Genomic DNA, 22,381 nt, shown 5'->3' with positions numbered 1-22,381 from the left:
CGTCATCCAATCAGCGGCGCCAAGGCAGATGTCACTATGGTGACGGCAAAAAACCGCCCAATTGTGTGTCATATGACTGCCAGCTGATAACAGGAAGTTTTTTGCACGTTGTTAGCGTTGTGCAAGGTAGATTTTTATTGTCTAGTTGATATTTTCTGCTGTTCCTTGTTAAAAGTGAATAGTTTGGGGTTGATGTTATTTTATCTTAAATTTGTTCAACAGAGATTAGTTAACACTGTGATGTTTATGATAATTTTAAGCGTATACCGATCATTTAACTGTAATTACTGAATGGTGTTTACAGCTTTATGTTCAGCTCTTATACTTTGCTATAACTCTTACATTTACAATGCGTTAATGTTATTTTTGCACCATTTTATTCTCGTGTTTAATTGCCATGCCCCGTATGTTTCTTCATCATTGATAGAGCTGCGTTTTCAGCATTAGATGTCTCCCATGCCCGTCTCTTCTTCACATTCTGTTGCCCTGAACACCGGGCTTCAGATGCCTCTGCTGGGTCTTGGGACCTACAAGCTTTGTGGCCCTGCAGATGTTTATCAGGCTGTGGATGCTGCTCTGGCTGCTGGATACAGATCCTTCGACAGTGCAGCGGTCTATCGCAATGAAGCTGACTTAGGCAAAGCTCTGAGAGAACTTCTTCCAAAACATGGCTTGACTAGAGAGGATGTGTTCATAACCAGGTAGTTATTTTTTTTCTTCTGTAGTTAATTGTTTACATTGCGTGTAATGTCCTTTCCTCTCTGTTTTGTTGCAGTAAGCTGGGCCCTAAGGATCAAGGTATGAGGGCGATGGAGGGAGCTCTCCACAGTTTGTCCCAGCTGGACTTGGAGTACATTGACCTCTACCTGATCCACTGGCCCGGTACTCAAGGACTGCCAGTGGCTGACGACTGCAACCCAGGTATAGGACAGATCATACTATTGTTTTCCTTGGAAAAATAACATTTTATTGCAATCTAGTGCAATGCTTTTATTTCCACTCTGGCTCTCTCAACTTTTGTCACATTGCAACCACCAACTTTAAAATATTTTATAATGATTCTATATGCTAGTCCAACACAAATTACTACTAGAGCACAGCTTGGTCATTGTTTTTGAGTGTTTGGTGTTGGACATAAATGTTCTTTATTTGTGGTTGTTTTCTTGTATTGGCATCAAACACCGGGTTTCTTAAAAAATTAGTGATTAGAGTTGCCATTGACTAATAGTATGTGGAATATTGATCAATAGATATTTATATTGATCAATGTTCATTTGCATGATTATTTTGACTATTGAATTTGACTAAATTTAATGTTTACTGCTTGTTTCACAATTGGTTGCTTTATGTTTTTATGATGTAAATCACTTTGAAATGCCTTGTTGCTGACATGTGTTCTATAAATAAATTTGATTTGACTTGACCAATAAAGCCTGATTGATGTAGACATTTTTAATCACAAAGGTCCAGTTAGCAAAACCTTAAGGCTTCAAAAAGAAAAATAACTAATTCAATTTATATCAGGATAACCTATGGCTCTTACAGATTCTTCATAGTGGTTGTTTTTAGTTTTTCACCGACATATTTTTACTCTTAACTTTTGTAATTAAGATTTTACGCTGGAGATCAGCTCTCATTTCACTTTAATATAGTATGAATTAATATCTCAGTGGTTAAAGTGTTTTTTATTTCCAGGTTTGCTGAATGATTAGTGCATTATGTACTGTGTTCACTGAATAACACTGACCTCTCATGTTTGCTCACTAAAATATAGATGAAGGCTTTGTGAAACAGGATGATGTAACGTTTGATTCCAGGTAACCGAGCTCAGAGTTGGGCTAGTCTGGAGGAGCTGCATGGTCAGGGGAAGCTGAGAGCCATTGGAGTCTCCAACTACACACCAGCACACATGAGCGCTCTGATGCAAAGCTGTAAAGTCCCTCCTGCAGTCTTACAGGTAGGACACATCAGATATACCCCCATTATGCATTAGCCTTTAATCACAGCGGATTTCTGCATGACTGTCAGTCTCTCACATCGTTCAGCTCTCCTTTGTTCTCTCTGCTGCATTTCAAACCAGGATTGATTTCTGAACTTGGACTAGGCCATTCCAACACCTTAATCTTTCAGGCAGGTCGTTTGGTCCAAGCTTTAGCTGCTGGCTGAACTTCATGATATTTGAGTATTAAAGCTGGGTTATGTAACTTTTATAAAAAAAAAAAAAAAAGAAGTTTTTTACATATTTGTTGGAACTGTCACCATGTCATGACAGCATAATATGAGAAAAAAAATCATCTCCTCCACTTCCTCCCAGAGCTACCATCACAGTTTCAAGAAATGCACAGCTCCCGACCAAAAACAACCAATCAGAATCAGGAGGAGGGTCTTAGTGCTGTCAGTCGTCATCATGAACGCGCCACTAAATGTGCTAATGATGGAGAAACAAAGTACCATTACAGTAAAACCGTTGATCTGTCGTCATCGGTGGCCATGCTAACTAGCCTTAGCATGACGGACTCTGTACAGTAGCAGAGAACAAAGAACTAGTGATAAGTGAAATTATCTACCAGTAGAACAAGATATTCTTACAGCTGTTTTGATAAAATAATGGCCAAAGTAATTTTTTTAGCAAGAAATGGCTTAGGCTGTTAATTTAAGATATTATAGTTGGGAAAAATGTCTTGTTCTACTCTACAATAGTACTTTTTCAATATTAAGGAATTATTTACTTAAAACATGCTAACATTTGTTCCTGAAAAGTTACTTCTAAGTTAGTTTTGACTTATTTCAAATATGCTAAGTAGAGCAAAAATACTCAGTAATGTTTTGTATTTTTGCAGTGTGTCTGTTTATTTCTGAATTTTTGCTTCCTGCAGGTGGAGTTTCACCCGCGGCTCTGCCAGCCTGAACTGAGGAATCTGTGTAAGGAGTTTGGTGTCTGTTTTCAAGCGTACTCATCTTTAGGGAAAGGAGAGCTGCTCACTGACCCGGTGATCCTGGAGGTGGCAAAGAACTGCGAACGCACACCTGCACAGGTGCACATCACTAACTGTGTCTCCATTAAACATAAAGCTGCACAACTTGAAATTACAAGATAAATTTGCTTAACGGAAAAAGCAGTTTTGAGAAAAGCTCACAAGTTTTTGATAAAAGCCTCTTTTGAGCTGGGATGAGATGATTTTTCAGCCATATCGACAGAGATGCATGTCACAGAAGTGAAACGGAAAAACTTTTTCTCATCACGCGATCAACATCTGGATGTTACAACTGGCCAAAACTATGATGACGACAACAGGAAGTAGTTTTTAAATGTGAGGTGATGCCGGCTCCTTCAGAGCTCACACCGCTTGCACAGTTTATAAAAAGTTGTGTCATTTGAACGTTTTGAATCCATGACTCTTCTGTAAAATGATCGACAATAATTTCCCCAAAATGTCGCTGTCAAATGTAAGGGTTTGACGCTCCAATGCCAGAATAACATCCCAACATTTCCTCTCATGGTTGGAGCATGATGAGCGCTAGCGCTATGGCTGATGAATAAATCTCATGTAACCGTTTACATCTTTAGCTACCATGTTTTCAATGACTTGAACAAGCTTATTTAAATTCAATTTTAATCATTTAACAGAAATGGCGCGATTGTAAAATTATGTTTTTTATGACATTAGCAGAATATAGAGAAGATTTGTGCACATTTATAATTTAAACGCAGCTACTGTTTTAGTGCCAGTATTTAAAATTTTTTCTTTATGTTGCCGCCTACCAGGTTTTGTTACGCTGGGCGGTGCAGCAGGGCGTCCCGGTTCTCCCCAAATCCTCAAATCCAGAGCGAATACTGCAGAACGCCGAGGTGTTCGACTTCACCCTGAGCGACCCGGATATGGACCGGCTGTCGGCTCTGGACTGTGGTCACAGGTTCTGCTGGGATCCATCGGAGGTGGCCTAAAACAGCAGCTGTGGGTGGAAAGATCTGCCAAGATGTTTTAAAACCTTAACGGAGGGAAAATCCAGACGTGATATTTGCTTCGTAGTTGAATTTCAGTTTGCTGTTTAAACCATGTATCTACAGTATTTCTACATATTTTAACATTTAAAGGTAAAATTATTTTAAAAAGATTAATCTACACATTTTTACAAAATGCTGCTGTTTGCACCTCTCATTTACACAGAAACAGTTTTACTGTGAGAAAAACTATTTGCCAATCGCCCACTATCACTTCCTGATTTCACAACAATAACAACTTTTTTTTTTCATAGCTATCTCACTTTGTTCTGACATAAAAACCTCTAATATGTGTTGAAAACATTGTGTGCTAAAAATAAACAAAAGTCCAACTGTCATTGTTACCAACAGGAGAACCAATGGGTGTTTCTGTTGGTGGACCAAAGCTGAGCAAATATTTTGAAACTATCCTTAATAGTTAAAGCTGAGGCCTTAAACGTTATTTTTTTGGATATTTTTATGCTATCTGTAGTATTAAATGTGTCTTTATTAAATGTTTGGTGCTACAGTATTAACTTTCTTCAGCCATTCATTTCACTGTATTTTGTTTGGATTTTATATGACTGACCAACACAAACCAGTGCATATCTGAAGTGGATGGATAATTATAGATTTCCTTCACAGGTACACATTTAAAAAGTGTATCTTGCATTTGTGTAACTCTGATGTCTTCAATAAAGTGTAGCAAACTCTCTTCAGAAGTTTTCTAATTAATAAACAGTCACCTGTGTGCAATTTAACCTCAATATGAAACCAGATGTCCCACATCATATTTTACATTAAAACCAACACATATGGCAGCACTTGTCCATTAGCCACTGGTAGCCATGTTGAAACAAGACATTTTCACTTTTTCAACTTTTAATGAAATACCAGTAAGATACATAAATGTTTTTGTTTTTTTCAAACAGTACCTGTAAGACAGCTGCTTAAAAGAAAATACAGTAACTTACCAGGAAAAGTTATAGTCTTCATCTTCCTCCTGAGACTAAAGTCGTCTTCTTCAGTGTCAGAATTGAACAGCGTCACTTCAGTCTCTCTTTTGTTGTCATATTTCGCTCTTGAGCTTGTGCTAAGCTCTTTATGCGATGTTCAAACCATGGGAAAGAAGTAGCAACTTATTGTCTGGAAAATACAGTTCAGAAAAAGCTGTAATGCTTCACTGGTGACGGTAATTCTGTCACACTCCTGTCACACTGCCGGACAGGACACGCAAGTCAAAAAATTAAAAATAATTTTAAAAAAGATGCCTCGAGAATACTCATCTTTTTTTTAAAAAAATTTAAACTTATCTGAAACTAAAAATTAACCCATACTTTTGAAGTTTAGATTCTGCAATAAACTTAATTCACTGCAAAAACACAAAATCTTATCAAATATTTTTTGTTTAGTTTCTAGTGTAAATATATAGGTACCCTTGAATTAAGATAAAAGTAACTTTTTAGCAAAACTTAGGATCTTGTTTTAAGTAGACAATTTCTTAATATTGAGGAAAAAATAATAGTTCCATTGGCAGATTATTTTACTCAAAAAATGAGGAAAATGTTAAACAAAATAATCTGTCAGTGGAACTAGTACTTTTTCATCAATATTAAGGAATTATTTACTTTTAAAAAGCTATTATATATTGCTAAAATGTTACTAATCAGTTAGTTTTGTATCATTTCAAGAGTACCTAGAAACTAGACAAAAATACTCGAGAAGATTTGGGGGTTTTGCAGTGTTTATCTTTACAGTTTTCAAAGCATCGTCTTTTTACTAAACGACAGAAACTAAGACGACTTCAGTCAATCTTAAAATCATTTATTCATGACAGCATATATCAATTTTCACAGCTGTAGAGAAAATACATTTACAAAAAGTCATTAAAAACTGAAAAAAGAACAGAAAAGAAAAATCAGATAAAATTCAGTTTTCTTTACACACATCTGTAGATTCAAGTAATACTAAAATCGTATGCAAAACTCCTGGTGCCCATGCGGGTTTGTTTTTTTTTTTCCTCTACGGATACGGTCTGTCAGAATCTGAAATGCCTCTTCTTAGTCTGGACAGAGAGCTCACATCCGTCTAAACCTACTGCGCTATTTCTGTAGCGCTAAATGAGGACAGCGAATGTGTCGTTTAAGGCTCTGATTGGGGAAAAAAGTTCAAGGCTGGCTCTGTGTTGTCGATTCACTGGTAACAAAAACGTTCAAGGCAGGTCGTTTAATAACTAAGCACTTAAATCCCATCTCAGCTTCGGTTCAGATCTGGTCTCTCTTCCACATCAGAGTTCAAGTAAATGTCCCCCTATTGAGACGTAAAGCTTTCCAAAGTGATGAAATTAAAGTAAAAGAAATGGGATCCAACAGTAGTCATCAATCGTTTTTAAACAGTCATTGGTTCAGTCTCTGTGGCACTGTTCAGATTGTCTGGAGTTCTCAGATTAAAATGCATACTAAGCAAAAATAAAAATGAAAAAGCTATAGAAGACCGAAGCAGAGCCATAAATGTTATTATAGACAAACCAGAGCACTTCACAACTCAACCCTACAAGCCGAGAGGAAGACGATAAGACACAAGCAGAACGAACTTATCACCATTGTTAATAATCACATATTAGACAAGCCTCGCTTTGTTTTTTTAAACCAAGCATATATGAAATGTATGAAATGCTGATTTTTATATGAGGCAATAATGATATCCAAAAATGTTTAAATATGTGCCAAGAATTGCTCATAAATCAGAGTACAATACAAGTTATTCCAGTGAGACGCTTTATCCACACGCCGATGCTGACGAAATTTAACAATTTTTATAAAAACAAGAGTACAAAGTGACTTTTCTGAACAAAGTCTGCGGTAAGTTTGGATACAAAAAGGATCTCGTCTTTAAATAAGAGAAGATCTGAACGCATCCTGCCATTTGTTGAGGAGTCGATTCATTTAAACAGTAACATTTATCACAACAGCCGTGGATTGTGCAAAGCCTATTGCTTACTGAACAGCTGGGAAACCTCGTAAATAAACTTCTGGTTAATCCATTTTTATTTAAAACCTCCACCAAAGTCATTTGAATAAATATTTACAACATATTTACAGCTAAAAATCTTTTTTTTTTCCATGTTTTTTCTTTTGCTTGTCCAAGTCTTTAAAAAGATAGGCTTGTTTTGTGCTTTTATATTTAGGCTTTAACGTCACCGGCTACAATCTAAACCCTGAAATTTTATAATATTTGTGCATCGTCACAGATTGTCCCACTAACAAGATTGTTGTTCTTTTGATAAATTTGTTCTAATAAAGCAGTTCTGATAGTCAAGCACGATTGTTTAACGTAGAAAAGGCTTGCAAGCAGTGGAATGAGAAGTTTGTATAAAACCCCCCCCAAAAAAAACATTAAAGGTTCCTCGATTACATTAAAAATCATGAAGAAATTGTGAAGAAAACAAGGCTTGTTTTAACTCCTTAAAGGGCATTTATCATCATGTTTGACATTAAAACCTTCAAATCTTGTAAAGAAATCCCCATCTGTTTTTCCAGTTACGTTTAGTAAGTAATCTGTAAACCACACTTTTCAGAAAGAAAAACAAAAGACTTGAGTCAAGTTCACAAAAACAGGAAGGCACTACCATATATAGATATGTCTGCAATGGACTGATTGTTAATCAGATACTTAATCTGATCATATTAAACGGATCTGCGACTGCCAACCTGAAGAGGCGAGTATGCAACACAGTTAACGCCATGACAGGTAGTCAACATCCTGACAATTGAAGTGGCTGTAGCTGTTGTTTGTGAGCATAAAGTTTGCCAGGATAAGGAACTGAGATGGGAAGCGTTAGCTTGAAGTGACTTTTAATGGAGAAACCAACTGTAGATAGACAAAAATGGTTTTAAGTGGTTTTTCTGAAGAAGTCCTCAGAATAAGGTTTGGACAGCTACGTTACCATCATGCAGCTAAACCTTTATGAGTAAAACGCACTTATGTGGAGGAAAATGAGACATACATAATCATTGCCTGGCTTCCTAATTTAAAATATTCTGATTTTTCAAGACTTTTTCTCCAAATTACAGATTTTTTTGGTCGACCACAGAGAGCTTTTAAATTCATAGGTTGGGTGCCGGTCTGTTGAGTCTCAAATCCACTGCTTGAGGGGAACTTTTAAACTTTTAAATCGCTACAAAAATCCTGTCTTAAATTACAGCTGCAGACTTTTCCATTGCCGTTTTTCTTAGGCAAATATTGACTTGTGTATTTAAGAACCAGTCCAAACATCAGAACAAAGTTATTAAAAAAAAGATGTAAAAATGATGATTATATGCCCTATAACCTCTTCATATCATTGCAGTTTTCTACCTCTTCTCCCAGAAAAAGCAGTTTGCCTCTGAACTGTTTGTACATGACTTTAGGTTTCTTTGTCCAATCTTGCAGTTGATTGAAACAAAATTTCTCCTCTACTGTGAGAAGACAATGAATAAGATCGACCAGAAATAGCGGGCAGAAATTAATCATAACCGATGGAAATGAGGTGTAATATCAAATCTATAGAAAGATGGTACCCAATTTTAAGTTAAATTTATGTATCCTTGTGAACATTTTTTTTCATAACTTATAAAAGTATATTATGAATGGAAATTGACTGATATGTAAAGTGTAAGTACATTCAAGTACCAAATCCCAACAGGCATCCCAATTTATAAAGCTCATAGAGATAAATTATGAGAATCAATCATTCAGACTTTAATTATCGATAATATATTTGACCATCTAGATCTAGATTTTATTGACCAAGATGCTAAAGTTCTGGGAGAGAAGTGAGGACAAGATGATGACGATGCAAAACAAAACAACATGAAAAACATGAGTAATTTGCAATCAGTATTCAGCAACAATATTAAACTGCATTATCCTGCATATATTATCCAGCAACCCTGCAGATGGTTGTAACATTGGGGGGTATGGAGACGTAGCAAACTGAGCTGTTTACCATGTGTAATGAGACCAAAACAAAAATCCAAATTGGTGCATTTGTAGCCTCTGGTGCAATAAAATAAACTCCAATGTAAAACACCAACTTCTTCCATCCACTAATTGCAAGTCTAAATAAACTTTTAAGATATCATCTCACTTTCGCTGTATTTTGACTTATCTTTCCTATGACACAATGGACAGCCTAACATTACTAAATTACAGCTAACACTTAATAAAAAATTCTAATGTGTATAGCAAAGACATAAAAACAAAACCTATAAATGATCTATTTAACCAAGTCCTTAAACCTGGAAACCTTTTTTTCAGTCACAGGTTGTTCAGTGGTTTTTCTCCCCACCATAAAAACCTTGTTCAACTCTTGCGCTCCTCTCTGAGGGTCTACTCGGTGCGGGAGGCGTGGTTTTCGTGGTGGTTGTTCTCTCCCTCTGTCTCCTGGTGACTGAAGAGGTAGCTCCACCAGCTCCTGGAGTGGTGAATCGGCCTGTTCGACCCAGCACTGCTCACGTTCCTCATTTCCTGGGTGACACAAAAGCAGAAACATAAAACAATTACCATATTGAAGTAGTAACTAAACTCCAAAACAACTTTTTTTTTTTTTTTTGCAAATAAGCTGCACAAATTGGTTTTTAAAGGTGCTGTCTTTATTTTTCTATGCAAATTTTTACATTTTGGTGTAAATTTGTTGAACTCTTCAATAATTTGCCTGAAACGGTCTCAGTGCTGCCCTCTTTGGGTTGAAAGAGGGCAAGAGAGATGGACCCCATGTCGAATCAGGAGTAGGAATAACAAGTATTGACTGAAAGTGTATCTAAGTTTAGGGCTGGTAGATACGGCTGAAAACGTTATCATATCATATCAGTCAACGTCAATAATTGTTGATTTGTTTTTTTTATTTTAAATGTCTGAATTAATTCAAAACTTGTGGAACATTTTCTGTTTTATCCACAGTTTTTACTCCACGCCGTTGTTTGTTCATTTTTTAGCAGTTATGAGGAAAAGTGGCAAAACCTTAAACTGCAGCTGCGCCAGTTACTCAGCAGATCGTTGCTAGGTAACCGAAGAGTGAGTGGGTTGTTGCTAGGTAACCAAAGAATGACTGTTAGTTGGTGGAAAAGTCATAAGCTGTCTGTGAAAGCATAACCCCGCCCCCTGACAAAGTGGGCGGGGTCAGGATCCACAAGGGGCGTGGTCAAGTGATGTCAATTTGTCCACTTTGTTGCTATATTTATTTACTTTGTATCAAAAGATAAACTACTGATCTAGAGACTTTTTCTGTGTTGGAGATTTTCATGACTACAACAATCAGCAGGCAGTTTGTCTGTCTGTCCTGAGCGAGCAGCGAGAACGGCCATCAGCCTCTCCTGCTTCCTCAGCAGTGCAGCCAATCTGACACAGTCGTTCAACACCATCCCTACACCTTCAGCCAGAGCAGAGCAGACCCAATCTACTCATATTACAAATAAATCACACATTTGTAAAACTGAGAACTTATAAAAGAAACTATCAATCAATGCTCTCCAAGCTCAGCTCGCTATTTCAACTTCTGACTCACTACAGGGGCAGTTAGATGGTTTTACAACCAAACCCAATACCGTGTGACATAATGGCATACCGTTTCAAACAAATAGGAGAATCCTACTGCTTAGGCACCGTTTGACTGAAAGAGGCCAACACTGAGACGGCTTTAGGCAAAATAACGCAGAACTAAACAAATTTACACAAAAATGTCAAAATTGGCACAGAAAAATATAGACAGACCCCTAAATAACCTATCTAAACAGTTTATTAGCAAAACGAGTTTATTTGGGGATTAGTTGCACTTTAAATAACACAAAAAGAGTCACTAGATTGGTCTGAAAAGTTGCTAATTATGGTGACAAAGTGGCTAAATTGGTAGCTGCTTATTTCTTCCTGACCAGAGCCTCGCTTAAGCCCCTCCACTCATCCCCACACTTTGCCACGCCCCTCGTTGTCTCTTGGCTCCGCCCACTTCAGTGGAATTGTTCTAAATTGGGCAGGGGGCGGGGCTTATGCTTTTACAGACGGGTTAGTTGCATTTTAAGCTTTTTAACGTCAATAAAGTTCAGAGATTCCTCATCCTCACCCCTTTATCAAGCAGGTTGACAAACTCATCGCTCATCCTCCGAAGCTGCCGGCCGTACTTCTTGGCGGCCCATAGGGAGGGAGGAGCTGATAAAGATCGGCCCCTGAATGGAAAGCCCTCAGTGGGGGTCCCGACCTCCTCTTCCCCCCTGGCCTGCAGCTCCACCTCTCTGGAGATGGTGGAAGCGATGGACTCCGAGTTCAGTCTCACCCGACCTGCTAATGAGAGGATAAAGGACAAATGGAATGTGTATAATGTTTTCCTTTTTACTGCTCAGGTTCTGCTAATTGGTGCCAACAAAGCAATTACGACAGAACACAAAACAACAGATGAAAATCTTGGAGACAAGATATCCAAGCATCCCTGATATTTTTGCTATGGTGGAAAAACAAGTTCACCAGGTTTTGTGAAAGAAAACATTGAGACACTTTCTGTTTGCCTTGCATGAAGTGTGAATGTAATGATCAGTAGTTAAAGGTTCAACTTCACACAATTAATTCAGGACTGCTTGGTGAGACACAGCATAAAAATACCCAGAAAATATATTTTTTCTCAAAGAATTTCATTTATTTTTTAAGATTTCTTCAAAATAAGAGACATTCTAACATAAAAAACCAGAGTTTAGACTGATGTGAAAAATTGCAGGTGTAAATGTAATTGCAAATTTTCTGCATGGGCCATTTTCTTTCTATATTTTACCTTAACATTCACCCATTTTATAGGCTCAACACCCCACTCCACAGTTCCCATAACATCCTCTCTGTTTGCCTACTTGTAGATCGGAGCTCAGGAAGCGTGAGGGTGTGGCGTTGACTGAGCGGCTTCTCCTTTTCTTGCATTTGCTGCAAGCCTCCTCTTTCCTCTACGTCTTCCGATGGATCTGACTCACCGTCTGAAATTGTAAATCTTGTGTCCATCGTAACATCTGGAGACAAAAAGACAAATTTAAGAGATTAAGACAGCGAGAAATGAACGTGTACGATTGATTAGACTCTATTATGTCTTGGGGAGTCACATTTTTTGATTTCTCAGTTGGAAAAATAACAAGAAGCCAACCTTGATGATTGGATTCCACCTGAAAGTATCAGACACTGAGCTAGCATAACAGGAGGAAAGTTGCATGTACAAATTAATTAATACTTTTAACAGTTTTTTTTTTTTTTTTTAAAGAGGTACACACTTTGCTCTATATACAGTACAGACCAAAAGTTTGGACACACCTTCTAATTGAATTCAATGTCTTATGCTTCTTTAGAGTTCGAATGCATTAAATGGAAAAGGAATTACATTGTTAACAGAGCTAATTTTTGGTTAGCAGTTTAATATTCAACACACCTAAATAATTTTTTTTCTGCTAAATTCTAAAGCACTAATTTATTTGACTGTTTTGTAGACTTCCAGTCGAATAAAGCTCAACATCTGCACTGAAGCATTGGTTATCAATCATTGAGAATTCTTCTAGAAGTTAGATATTTATATTTATGCTCTTATTTTGATGAGGGCAAAGAATGTTTACGTAGCATCTCTGTTTCCACTCAAGTTCTCAAACTTTATTTCCCCAAAAAATTTTATTTCAAGCAATAAACACAGAAACATTGCTGCCACTGACCATACATAAATGTTTTCTTATTCCTCCTCATATAAACCACATAAGTGTTTTAGACTGTATTTCCAGGATGAAGGCAAAGGTGGAGAAAAATTACTTTGCAATAGAAAGTACTCCTGGCTCAGTGATCCTAAGGTTAGCTGGGTTTTCTTACAGAGCTATGTGTACTATATATTTCTTTCCCACTGACTACTGATGGCATACTGTTTGTTTAGCTGTGTTTATTTTCCAAACAAGGCCAGTGAAAAATCTTTCCAATTGAAAGTACATTTGAGTACTTTCAATTAAAGTGTTTTTAAATTAAACACTTTCCTTCTCGTCGATGATTCAAAATGTTTTTGTTTGGCTATATTGCATTAGCAAAGCCAGTGATGTCTCTTTCATATGGAAAGGATTCCCGACTCAGCACTTTTTACTGTTTAATCAATTCTTAGACACTTAACCTTTTACCTTTTTCATTAAAAAGGCAACAGACTTTGAATGCACTGCGTTACAATTTGGACTGTTTGCAACTGGATCTGAATAGGGCATTATAATTAGGATAAATTGTGGGGACAGGAATTAAAATTTAACCTGAAACTTGAAATTGCTATGTAACTGATAATTAATTTTAATTTCTTTTTCATTGTGAATTGACTATGAATAAATAAACCGAGCTAAACTAAGTTAATACTCATTTTATTCTATTTTTAACCTGTGTGGGTGAACTTCTCCTCAGAGACAAGCCTGATTAAGCAACATTTACTCCAAATGTATCCCAATAATAATGTTGCTGATTCATATATTACTATCTAAACATACAGGACATAAAAGATGGCTCATTGGTGGGAGTTTCTGTGAATGAACCACCTGTGTTAACACACCCAGCTGCTATCGGCTTCGCTGCACTGACCCCCATAAACTGGTCCAAAGGTATTTCCAAGAAATAGCCGCACAAAAACAAACACTTTTCTTTCCCAAGACGCTTTAATAAGTTATATTGCTGATGACTTGCTGTTACACATTTGTTAACAGAGGCAACAAACCGTGTTCATCGGTCTGAACTGCCTGTCTTGTTTTGTTGTTGTTGTCGGAGGAAGACAAAAGAAACTTCGTACAGGGCGGAAGCTGCTGCGGCCAGTCTCCGCTAACTACGGCTTTTAAAAACGCTTCGTGAGGCAGGTTTCCTTACCCGAAGTCTCTACAGCATGAGCCCGAGGAGTGAGACTGTGACTTTTGCTGGCTTCATGGGGCGGCAGCTGTTGTTGTTCTCATCCGCGTCTCGTTTTTTACTCTGTAACACACTTTAGCTCCTGGCTCACCCAATCGCCGCGCGTCAGAGCCACTTCGCGGCGTGCTGACGTCACTGTTGCGAACCGGGACTTGTTTGTCTCTTCAGTTTACCGTAATGTAAAAAGTAGGTGCGCATCTTACATTTGGTTTTATACGTGGTGTCCAAACTGTCAGGGGCAAAAATCTCAATTTAAAAGTACTAGTTTTAAGTTTCACATGTTTGTATATTGTTTATATCTTTTTCAACTAAAATTGCAAAACATATTTTTTTCCTTTTCTTCTTATTTGCTTAAAAATAAATCAAAAACAATATTTTAATTAAATGAGCAAGAATCAATCATTGAATATTTGAAACATGACATTCACGGCTTAAGAAAAAAAAGACCAAATAAAATTTCAGGTAGATAACCCCTGTCTAGGTTTTCAGAAACAAGAACAGGACATGTTTACTGGTTCTTTAGTTAAATTTAAATAAATGCTCACTGGATGTTTGTGGTTTTGTTTACAATCAGATTTAATTAATATTTTTCATTTCACCTAAAGTTTTTTTGTTTCAAGAATATTTTAACTTGCCTGTATCAATAGAAATTGCACCCTAACATTTTTATCTGCATTAATTTGCATAATTATTAAATTGAGGTTTATGACCATGAAAAATCATTCCAGGGACCATAAATTGCCCCTAGACCACATTTTGGACACCACAGTTTTAATAGGGGTTTTAATAAATGTAAAAATTGGAAGTAACATGTTTTATTTATTTAATTTTGCTTTTATTTCATCAGGAGGTTATCAAATATAACCTCCTGAAACATAACAGGGCTTTAGAACTAGCCTTCGTCTTTTATTCTTACATAAAACTACTGATCTATAAATCCATATATATAACTGATATTTATTCCCCATATTTGTATGATATTACGGTCAGTGCCTGCACTTGTTTATTTTTTCCCCCAATTAAATAACTGGCGATAACAGTAAACAGGCTGAGACAAAAATGTAACGTGTAGTTCCCTAGCTGACCAGCAGGTGGAGGTGTTTGAGTAGAAACTGAGCAGATGTCTCAGTTTCTTCCTGGTAATCCTGGTCTGCATCTTCCCTCTGGTTTTATTAAGTTCTAAAATAAAATTACTAGCAAGACATCCATTAAAAAGTAGAAATGTACATAATCTAATAAAGCAAAATGCTACTACAGAGCGTATTTGTAGTGTGCATACTGGTAGTCTTACAGAACTTTCTCCTCTTTGCTTTCTTTCCGCACATCAGAGGTGGAAAATTCAAGTGTGTAATTATCTACCATTTATATTTAGAGCCTCTCCTGCTTCTCTTCTAACCCTCAATGTTGCTGCTCTTTCTGCTGGGAGGTTTGAGACTAAATTAGTCAATTTTTCTTTTCCAAGTCTTTAATTGACACTTGGAGAGGAGAAACAAGTTGTGTTTGCACCACTGTGATGCAGCTTCCTGTGACTGGATTCATCCAAACAGAACTAATGTGAGTCTCTGAGCCCAGGAAAGTCTGCACAGTCGTCTTCTCTCACTCTAATGGAGGAAGCTTTAGGAAATTATAGTTCCTGTGCCCTTTTCTGCACTCTATTCTTGGAAGGATTAAAGGAAAATATTTCATGAGAGTTCTGGTTGGATTTCAACTTCATTCCAGAGCCGTAAAATTATTATCCATGTTAATCTGATGTGTGCGCACACTGGCTCCAAAGCTGTCAGCCATGATGAGTGTGTGAGCAGGAGAGAAAGACCTTAAAACTTCAGACTGCGACTGGTTGCTTGTAAGTCCGTCGGCTGGGTTTGAGAGCCATACAATTAACATCCATTTATATCTCCCTGCACCAACCTCACCCTGCCTCCCTGCCCCTCATCTGGGGGTTATTTCGGGAAGCGGAGGCGTATGCACTCCCACACTGTCTCCAAACCACCACTCAGTGTGTGTGTGGGTGTGTGTGTGTGTGCGTGGCTGTGTGTGTGTGTGTGTGTGGCTGTTTGTGTGCAAGTGCAGCCGTGTTCCTCAGCTTCCCCTCAAAATGTTCTTTTCAATTTAATGCCAGGATGCTGACTGTGTGGCTCCGCTGCAGCCACTCTCACTGTGTCAAACGTTTCTTCTTTTTCCTCTTTGAACACCAAGATCTCTTACAAATACTCACACTCCTTGATCTGTGCCACATCCTGTCTCAAACCGACCAAAACCTCTCCTGGAATACATTAGGATTTTATTTAACGGATGCGATTAAGTAAAACTTGAGAGAAACAACCTGCTCATGGTGATGACAGCATCATGCTGTGGGGAGGCTCTTCTTAAGCAGACACAGAGAAACTATTGTGAGTTAAAGCTGAATGGAGTATGAACAATCAGATTCTTCTAAATGGCTCTTTACCCTGAACGACACAAATGAAGTCAGTTAGCAACAAGACCCGTTCTTTGTTTTTAATGACTTTACGCACTTATAACAATCTGCACTGTTATGAAGTGCGAGTTTGTGCATGGCCAGCTGGGAATATGGATCATTCTGAAAGTTTTAATGAAAAAATATGATGAAAAAACTTATACAAGTTAGCAAGAGTTGGAAAACACAGGGAACACAGGGAACCAGAGTCAAACCAAAACAGAAATCCAGAATAAAAAGCCAACAAGATAAAATGGGGTCACTATCGGGGTACAGCAGGATTTAACAGGAGGATCCAGCAAGGAGTAACTGAGAATGAGTTGTTTTATATTATATATATATATATATATATATATATATATATATATATATATATATATATATATATATATATATATATATATATATATATATATATATATATATATATATGTGTGTATGTATGTACTGGGGAGGTTGAAGAGAGAGAGAGGGAAAGTGGCACAGAGGGGCGAGCTAGTGTACACAGGGAACTGGGAAATAAATCTAACACTAGACGCAAGTAACATAATTAAACTAGAGCAACAAAGAATAACTAGTCAGAAGAAATGAACAAACTAGAATCAGTCAGAGAGAACTGAACAGAAACAAGACTGATCTAATCAAACTAGAGGAACACCGAAATTAACAAAACCCAAAACCATCTCAAACAACCCGAGATCCTAACATTGATGTTATTATTATTTTATTTTAAATTACATTAATTTAATTAATTAATAATTAATTAATTTAATATAATAAATACAATGCAAGACGTGTCATGGCAGCAGACATCTATTGTAAGCACTAAAATGTATCGATTTGTAGTAAAAGACAACGTAGACATCTGACATTTATTATTTTAAATTTATTTTTAAAAAGAAATTTTTTAATTTAAACTTAAATTTCAGAGACATATCAGTAGTTCATAGAATAAAAGAACAATGTTCATTTTACTCAAACATTTACCTATAAAGAGTAAAATCAGAGAAACAAAGTGTTAAGTTTAGACTCCCTGATGACGATAATTTACCTGAAAGTTGAAAATTAGTTAATGATCCACCGTTTATGAGGCCAATCACTTCTCTACATACTGATGCTGCTCATGCATTGCCCGTCAGCTTTATTGATGCATTATCTGTATTTTTCCACAACATTCAGATAAAATTACATACAGTGAACTTTGAGGTTGTGATGAGACGAGATGTGCAAAAGTTCAAAGGTAAGCCATTATATTAATCCAGTTCTTATTAAATCTGAAGAAGTAATAACTTATTTTCCAATTCTCCAATAGTTTGAATCAAATCTGAACTTCAAGCAAGCTGAATAAGAAATGGATGAGACAAAGAGAAAGCCGACAGAGGGGACTCAAAGAGCCACAGATGTAGGATCAAGAGTACAAACAGGCAGTGAGATTTGAAGAAAAAAAGTATGGAGTACCTCCAAAGATGGCAATAAAGTCAACATAACATGAAATATAAAAATATTCTCAAGACAGAAACCAACAGAATAACTCGTAGGGAGGAAGCGCAAACAGAGACCAGCTTAAATATACACTCCTCCAGCCTGTGACCCTTTCATCGTGGCTCTCAGAACATGCTCATTAAATAAAAACCGCTCCTTCACTGTGCAGCTTAGTCACTGTGATCACAAGGCTGACATATGGCAGCTCACTAATTTATTCTACCCCACCCAGGGGCAACTAGCTGCTCCTATGACCCAGCTAAAAGTAATGAGTGGGAGCAAAAACAAAAAGGAAAGGAAAGGAGCTTCTGAGATTTACATTTTTGATCCAAATGTAAAAGCACAATAAATCTCTCCAGTTAGCAAAACAAGAACTGAGTTATGTATGTGTATATGTATGTATGTATGTGTATATGTGTATATGTATGTATGTATGTGTATATGTTGTTAACTGTTGTTAATCATTTTTTATTTTAACGAAGAAGAAAACGATCAAAGTTTCCAGGTCTTTTTAAACTTCTTTCTGAAAGCCTGAAACCCACTCCTGGCTCCCACCTGCTCCCACCTGCCTCCTCCTGCCCCTTCCTACCCCCACCTGCCCCGTTTTCTCCCCCTCCTATAATCGGTTCAGGGCGGTTGGTCTGGGTCTCCATGTCTGACATGTAAACCACATGATGTCCAAACATGTTTGTAATCATGTTTACAGTCCAACAGACGGAAACATTTATTTTCTTTAAGTTGTGTGACTAGAGCTCCACTACGAAAAATCACTTGAATCTATTTCTTTGTTTCTTTTTCTCTAACTTCATTTAATGAATATGATATAAATATAAATATAACTGAGTTGCCTTATCGACTGAAGTACCATATATTTTTAATTATGTTAATTCGCATCTAAAACTGTTATTAGGTCAAGCAACACTTCCTGGTTTTCCTCCCGTCTCTTTAAAAACTAGGTTATCCATCCTCCTCAAAGATTCAGCTTCATTTTGACGATGACACAAAATCTACATTGTGTAAAAAATCCCTATTTTCAGCCCAATGAGGGTACAAGCTTTCTGCATTAGTAGATCCATTTATTTCTGCCCATCGTCATAAAATTAATCCTCAAACGCTACATTTTCCTCTCTGTCTGTCATGTTTCTGTTCCTTCCCTTCCAGCCTGTCTGACTTCACTCTATCCGCCGTCAATCATTTCTGCCCGTCATTCTCGCCCGTCAACCTTTTAATGTTTCGTCTCTCTTCGTTCGTTTCTCTTTGGCTCCTTTTCCTTCCTTGCTGTATCTGGGTTGCTGTCTGAACTAGTTCCGTCTCTCTGACAGTGGAAACAAGATGCTCTTCATGTGTAGCAGATACTTAACATGTTACAGGACAAATTCTTTACCTGTCCCAGTAAATGTGAAGATTATCTATGTAAGATCCATTCAATCAATCAAATAATTTACATGAAGGATTTCATTTATTATTATTACTCAAACTAAGGCTTATTTTCTCATTCTTCAGTTAAGTAAAAAGAAACAGAAACAAACAAAGATGGAAACAACCCTCCAATTTAATTCTGCAGGAAAAAAATTAATAAAGCTAAACTAAATATGGTTTTCTGCTTTCTCAGGAGTTTAAAAGCAGAGGAATCTTTCATTAAAATATTTGCTGAAAAACATCACAACATAGCAGTTTAATATCAGACAATATCAATAAATTAATTAGTCTTTAGTTTGAAATATCTGAAATACTGTTTAATCCAGTTTCCTCAAGTTGCTTTTCCCATTTTCTACTTTAACTCCTTGTTGTTGTTTTTTTACTTTAAGCAGTTATGAGGCAAGGCGGCAAAACCTGAAACTGAAAATGCGCAAGTTGCTTAATAGAGTTTTGCTAGGTAACCAAAGAGTAAGTGAGTTAGTTGATTCCACTAACTTTGCTTAGCTAGCAGTAAATGGCTGAGCTGATGTGCTGATGGCAGAATGATGGAAAGAACAGAACCTTCTTAAAGAGACGGAGGCCAATTTCAAGGTGTCAAGTTGCAAAGTAAAATGATTTTTTATATATGTAGCATTTTTTTAACATCTGAAGGGAGCATAATTATTTTATTGTGCTATGAACTGAGCCTGGAAAGCACATAATGCTTCCCCTTTAAGAAAACTTCCCATCATAAGGTTCTTAATCTGTTTCAGTGTCAAGATTTCCCACTTTGCTGATTGCGCTTCTGCTTTTTATAAACTTTGAAACGAGCAGTAAAAGCCTGTCGAGGTTTGAAGCTTGATTACGTTATTAAACAACTGAAGGTTGATGGGAACTGAGTCTGACTGCTGGCTGGGAGAACTGCAACTCGGCAAAACAGAAGCGGGATGAGCGAGAATGGCTTCAGCGTAACAGAAATCTGCATAAAATAATCAAAGAAATGGCGTGATAGATAACTGAAAGAGCTGGAACTCATTTGCCAACTTTGTAATGTATTTTTCCATTCACTTTAGTTGATTCAGTTGTTCAGCTATAAACTCAATGCACATTTTTCCGGTCTGGCTTCTGCTTCGCAAAAGTGAAATGTTTTGTCAGCTGAAATCTTCTGCAACACTGAAGGCATTTAGCGTTTCAAACACAAAGGTCAAAGATTCCTGTTAACATCAGATGCAAGGATGCGTCCATTGTTCCTCTGCTGTAAACGCGCTGTAAGTTTTAGTGTTTGGTGGTTTCAGAGTAGAGACATGCATCTTAGTGAAAGGTCAGAACTGCTCCAGGCTGCAAACTAAAGAGGAGACCCAAGTGATGAATTGCAACTTAAGACCGTGTTCCTTTGAAGTGCAGCTCGTTCTGAACCGTGTGGATGTGTGGGTGGGACAAACAGCCGACTGCATGCAGATAGGTGCTGGAGTGGTTTCTGTAAAGGTTTAAATGAGTAGAACAAGAGTTAATACATTGTTTTACAGTACAAAAGCATAAAAACAGAAAACTGCAGCGTAACCCTCAGCGTATTGAGCTAGTTAGTGGTTTGTTTTGTAATATGAGATCACAAACATCAAAAAAATATCCACCAAAGTCATGCTGGCAGTGATAAAAGGGAAATTAGTAGATAAAGATCAGACAGATGACATGGTATTCTGTTTCTCTCATTCCTCTCTCTGTCTACCAAAAGGATGCAGCCTGATTCAGCCCTTTATTTGCAGGATAATTTTGCTTACACAGACTTCATCATCCATTTTATTACTTGTTTTGTTTATTTAATTTGTATATTTAAAATGTCTTCAAGCTCCAGGGTTAAATGTCCATAAGAAATTAAAGTTTATTGATCTTTGGAAGGATGAACTTGCATCATTTCACTATTATGAAAAAATCACTTGAAAATGGTCTCAAAACTGAATAATTATCACTTGTTGACTTCTGGAATAATTTATCGCCAAGCAAAACTTGTTATAGTGAGAAGCTTAATTGGATGAGGTTTAAATGGTTGAACTCTGCAGCTCCCTGCATGTTGGGTGTGCAGTGGTTCAACGCCGGGACAAACAAGAACTTAGTTGTTTTCAAAAGTATTCACAAGTTACGTACTTCAGAAGCAAACTTAACAATTATGCACAGATGTGTGCTGCTCTAAAATATTTGGAAGTTTTTGGGTAACAACATGTGAAATTGTTTGAGATTGTAAGGATGCCACTGTAAGGATGCCTGTCATTCGGCTCTTCTCTCAGTCTTTATCACATTGTGTTTCACTCTAACTAGAATATGCTGCTGTTTTCATCTGCGAGTGTAAATGGAGGCGTTGTAGATGTCATTCTTACTTGCTTCATTTCCCCTTTTTTCTGGTGCCAATTCAGAAATTGTGCAACTGTGTCAAAGCACTGAGGTGCAGAATAAACCCAGACGTGTTGAGATAAGAAACATTAATGTCATGGTGTGTTAAGGTCACACCTCCAGAGTGTTTTTCTTTCTTTCTAAATTAGATTTACTCGTGTAAAAATACATAAAAGCTCTTTATGCTCGTATTCTGCCATCTAAATAATCATCAGCAGAGATTAATAACTAAATATCCAAACTGAGCTGCTCTGTTTTAACATTTAGCATGAGTGTCATGTCACCAATGCTACGCTGAGCAACCATTTGTGCACAAATGACCCAGAGCTTCTTTGCCACTCTCCAATCAGCTTTTATTTCGATCCTACAATGGCCGCTTCTTTGAGTAGCAATAACCTTAAATAGAGCGAAAAGAGTCGGTTCAGTGAGCTTTACAAGACTTGCTTGGTTGCTTTAAAGGTGACATATTGTGCAAAATTCACACTTACACTCATAGAATCTGGGGTTGCAATAAGTAATCAATGTTTTCGTACTTCCATTTGGGTCTCAACTGCTTCTAAAAACAGTCCAAATGCTTACAGAAAAAATCCCCACCAAGCTGGTTTTAGCAATAACTTAAGATTTTTTGTTTTCTGGAAAATGAGCCGTTTCAAAAACTTCCAGAATGTAAAGTCACAAATCAGCAGGCACTGCACTGTTACCTAGCAACCCCAGCAGAATTCTGCCCGTTACCTAGAAACCCCAGCAGAATTCTGCCCGTTACCTGG

General features: G+C 37.2%; 2 protein-coding genes across 3 annotated transcripts; one reads left to right on the top strand and one right to left on the bottom strand.

The window, feature by feature from the left end:
• Positions 1-46: 46 nt before the first annotated feature.
• zgc:101765 (uncharacterized protein LOC450036 homolog) lies at positions 47-4,697 on the top strand. Its single transcript, XM_044097757.1, has 6 exons — positions 47-126; positions 428-701; positions 776-921; positions 1,818-1,957; positions 2,877-3,035; positions 3,767-4,697. The coding sequence occupies exons 2-6, from the start codon at positions 448-450 to the stop codon at positions 3,944-3,946; spliced, it is 879 nt and encodes a 292-aa protein (XP_043953692.1). The 5' UTR covers positions 47-126; positions 428-447; the 3' UTR covers positions 3,947-4,697.
• A 1,093-nt stretch (positions 4,698-5,790) lies between these two features.
• Positions 5,791-14,029, bottom strand: badb (BCL2 associated agonist of cell death b). 2 transcript variants are annotated; one of them, XM_044098389.1, is made up of 4 exons: positions 13,856-14,029; positions 11,851-12,003; positions 11,079-11,293; positions 5,791-9,490 (listed from the first exon to the last, which is right to left on the bottom strand). In XM_044098389.1, the coding sequence occupies exons 2-4, from the start codon at positions 11,993-11,995 to the stop codon at positions 9,353-9,355; spliced, it is 498 nt and encodes a 165-aa protein (XP_043954324.1). In that variant the 5' UTR covers positions 11,996-12,003; positions 13,856-14,029; the 3' UTR covers positions 5,791-9,352. The 2 variants fall into 2 exon arrangements, with proteins under 2 accessions (XP_043954324.1, XP_043954323.1); XM_044098388.1 differs by having other exon boundaries at positions 11,079-11,296; positions 13,856-14,027.
• Positions 14,030-22,381: the final 8,352 nt, after the last annotated feature.

Source organism: Gambusia affinis, linkage group LG18, assembly GCF_019740435.1.
Source record: "Gambusia affinis linkage group LG18, SWU_Gaff_1.0, whole genome shotgun sequence".
In the NCBI taxonomy this organism is placed as follows: Eukaryota; Metazoa; Chordata; class Actinopteri; order Cyprinodontiformes; family Poeciliidae; genus Gambusia; species Gambusia affinis.
This window is presented reverse-complemented; position numbering and strand designations above follow the sequence as displayed.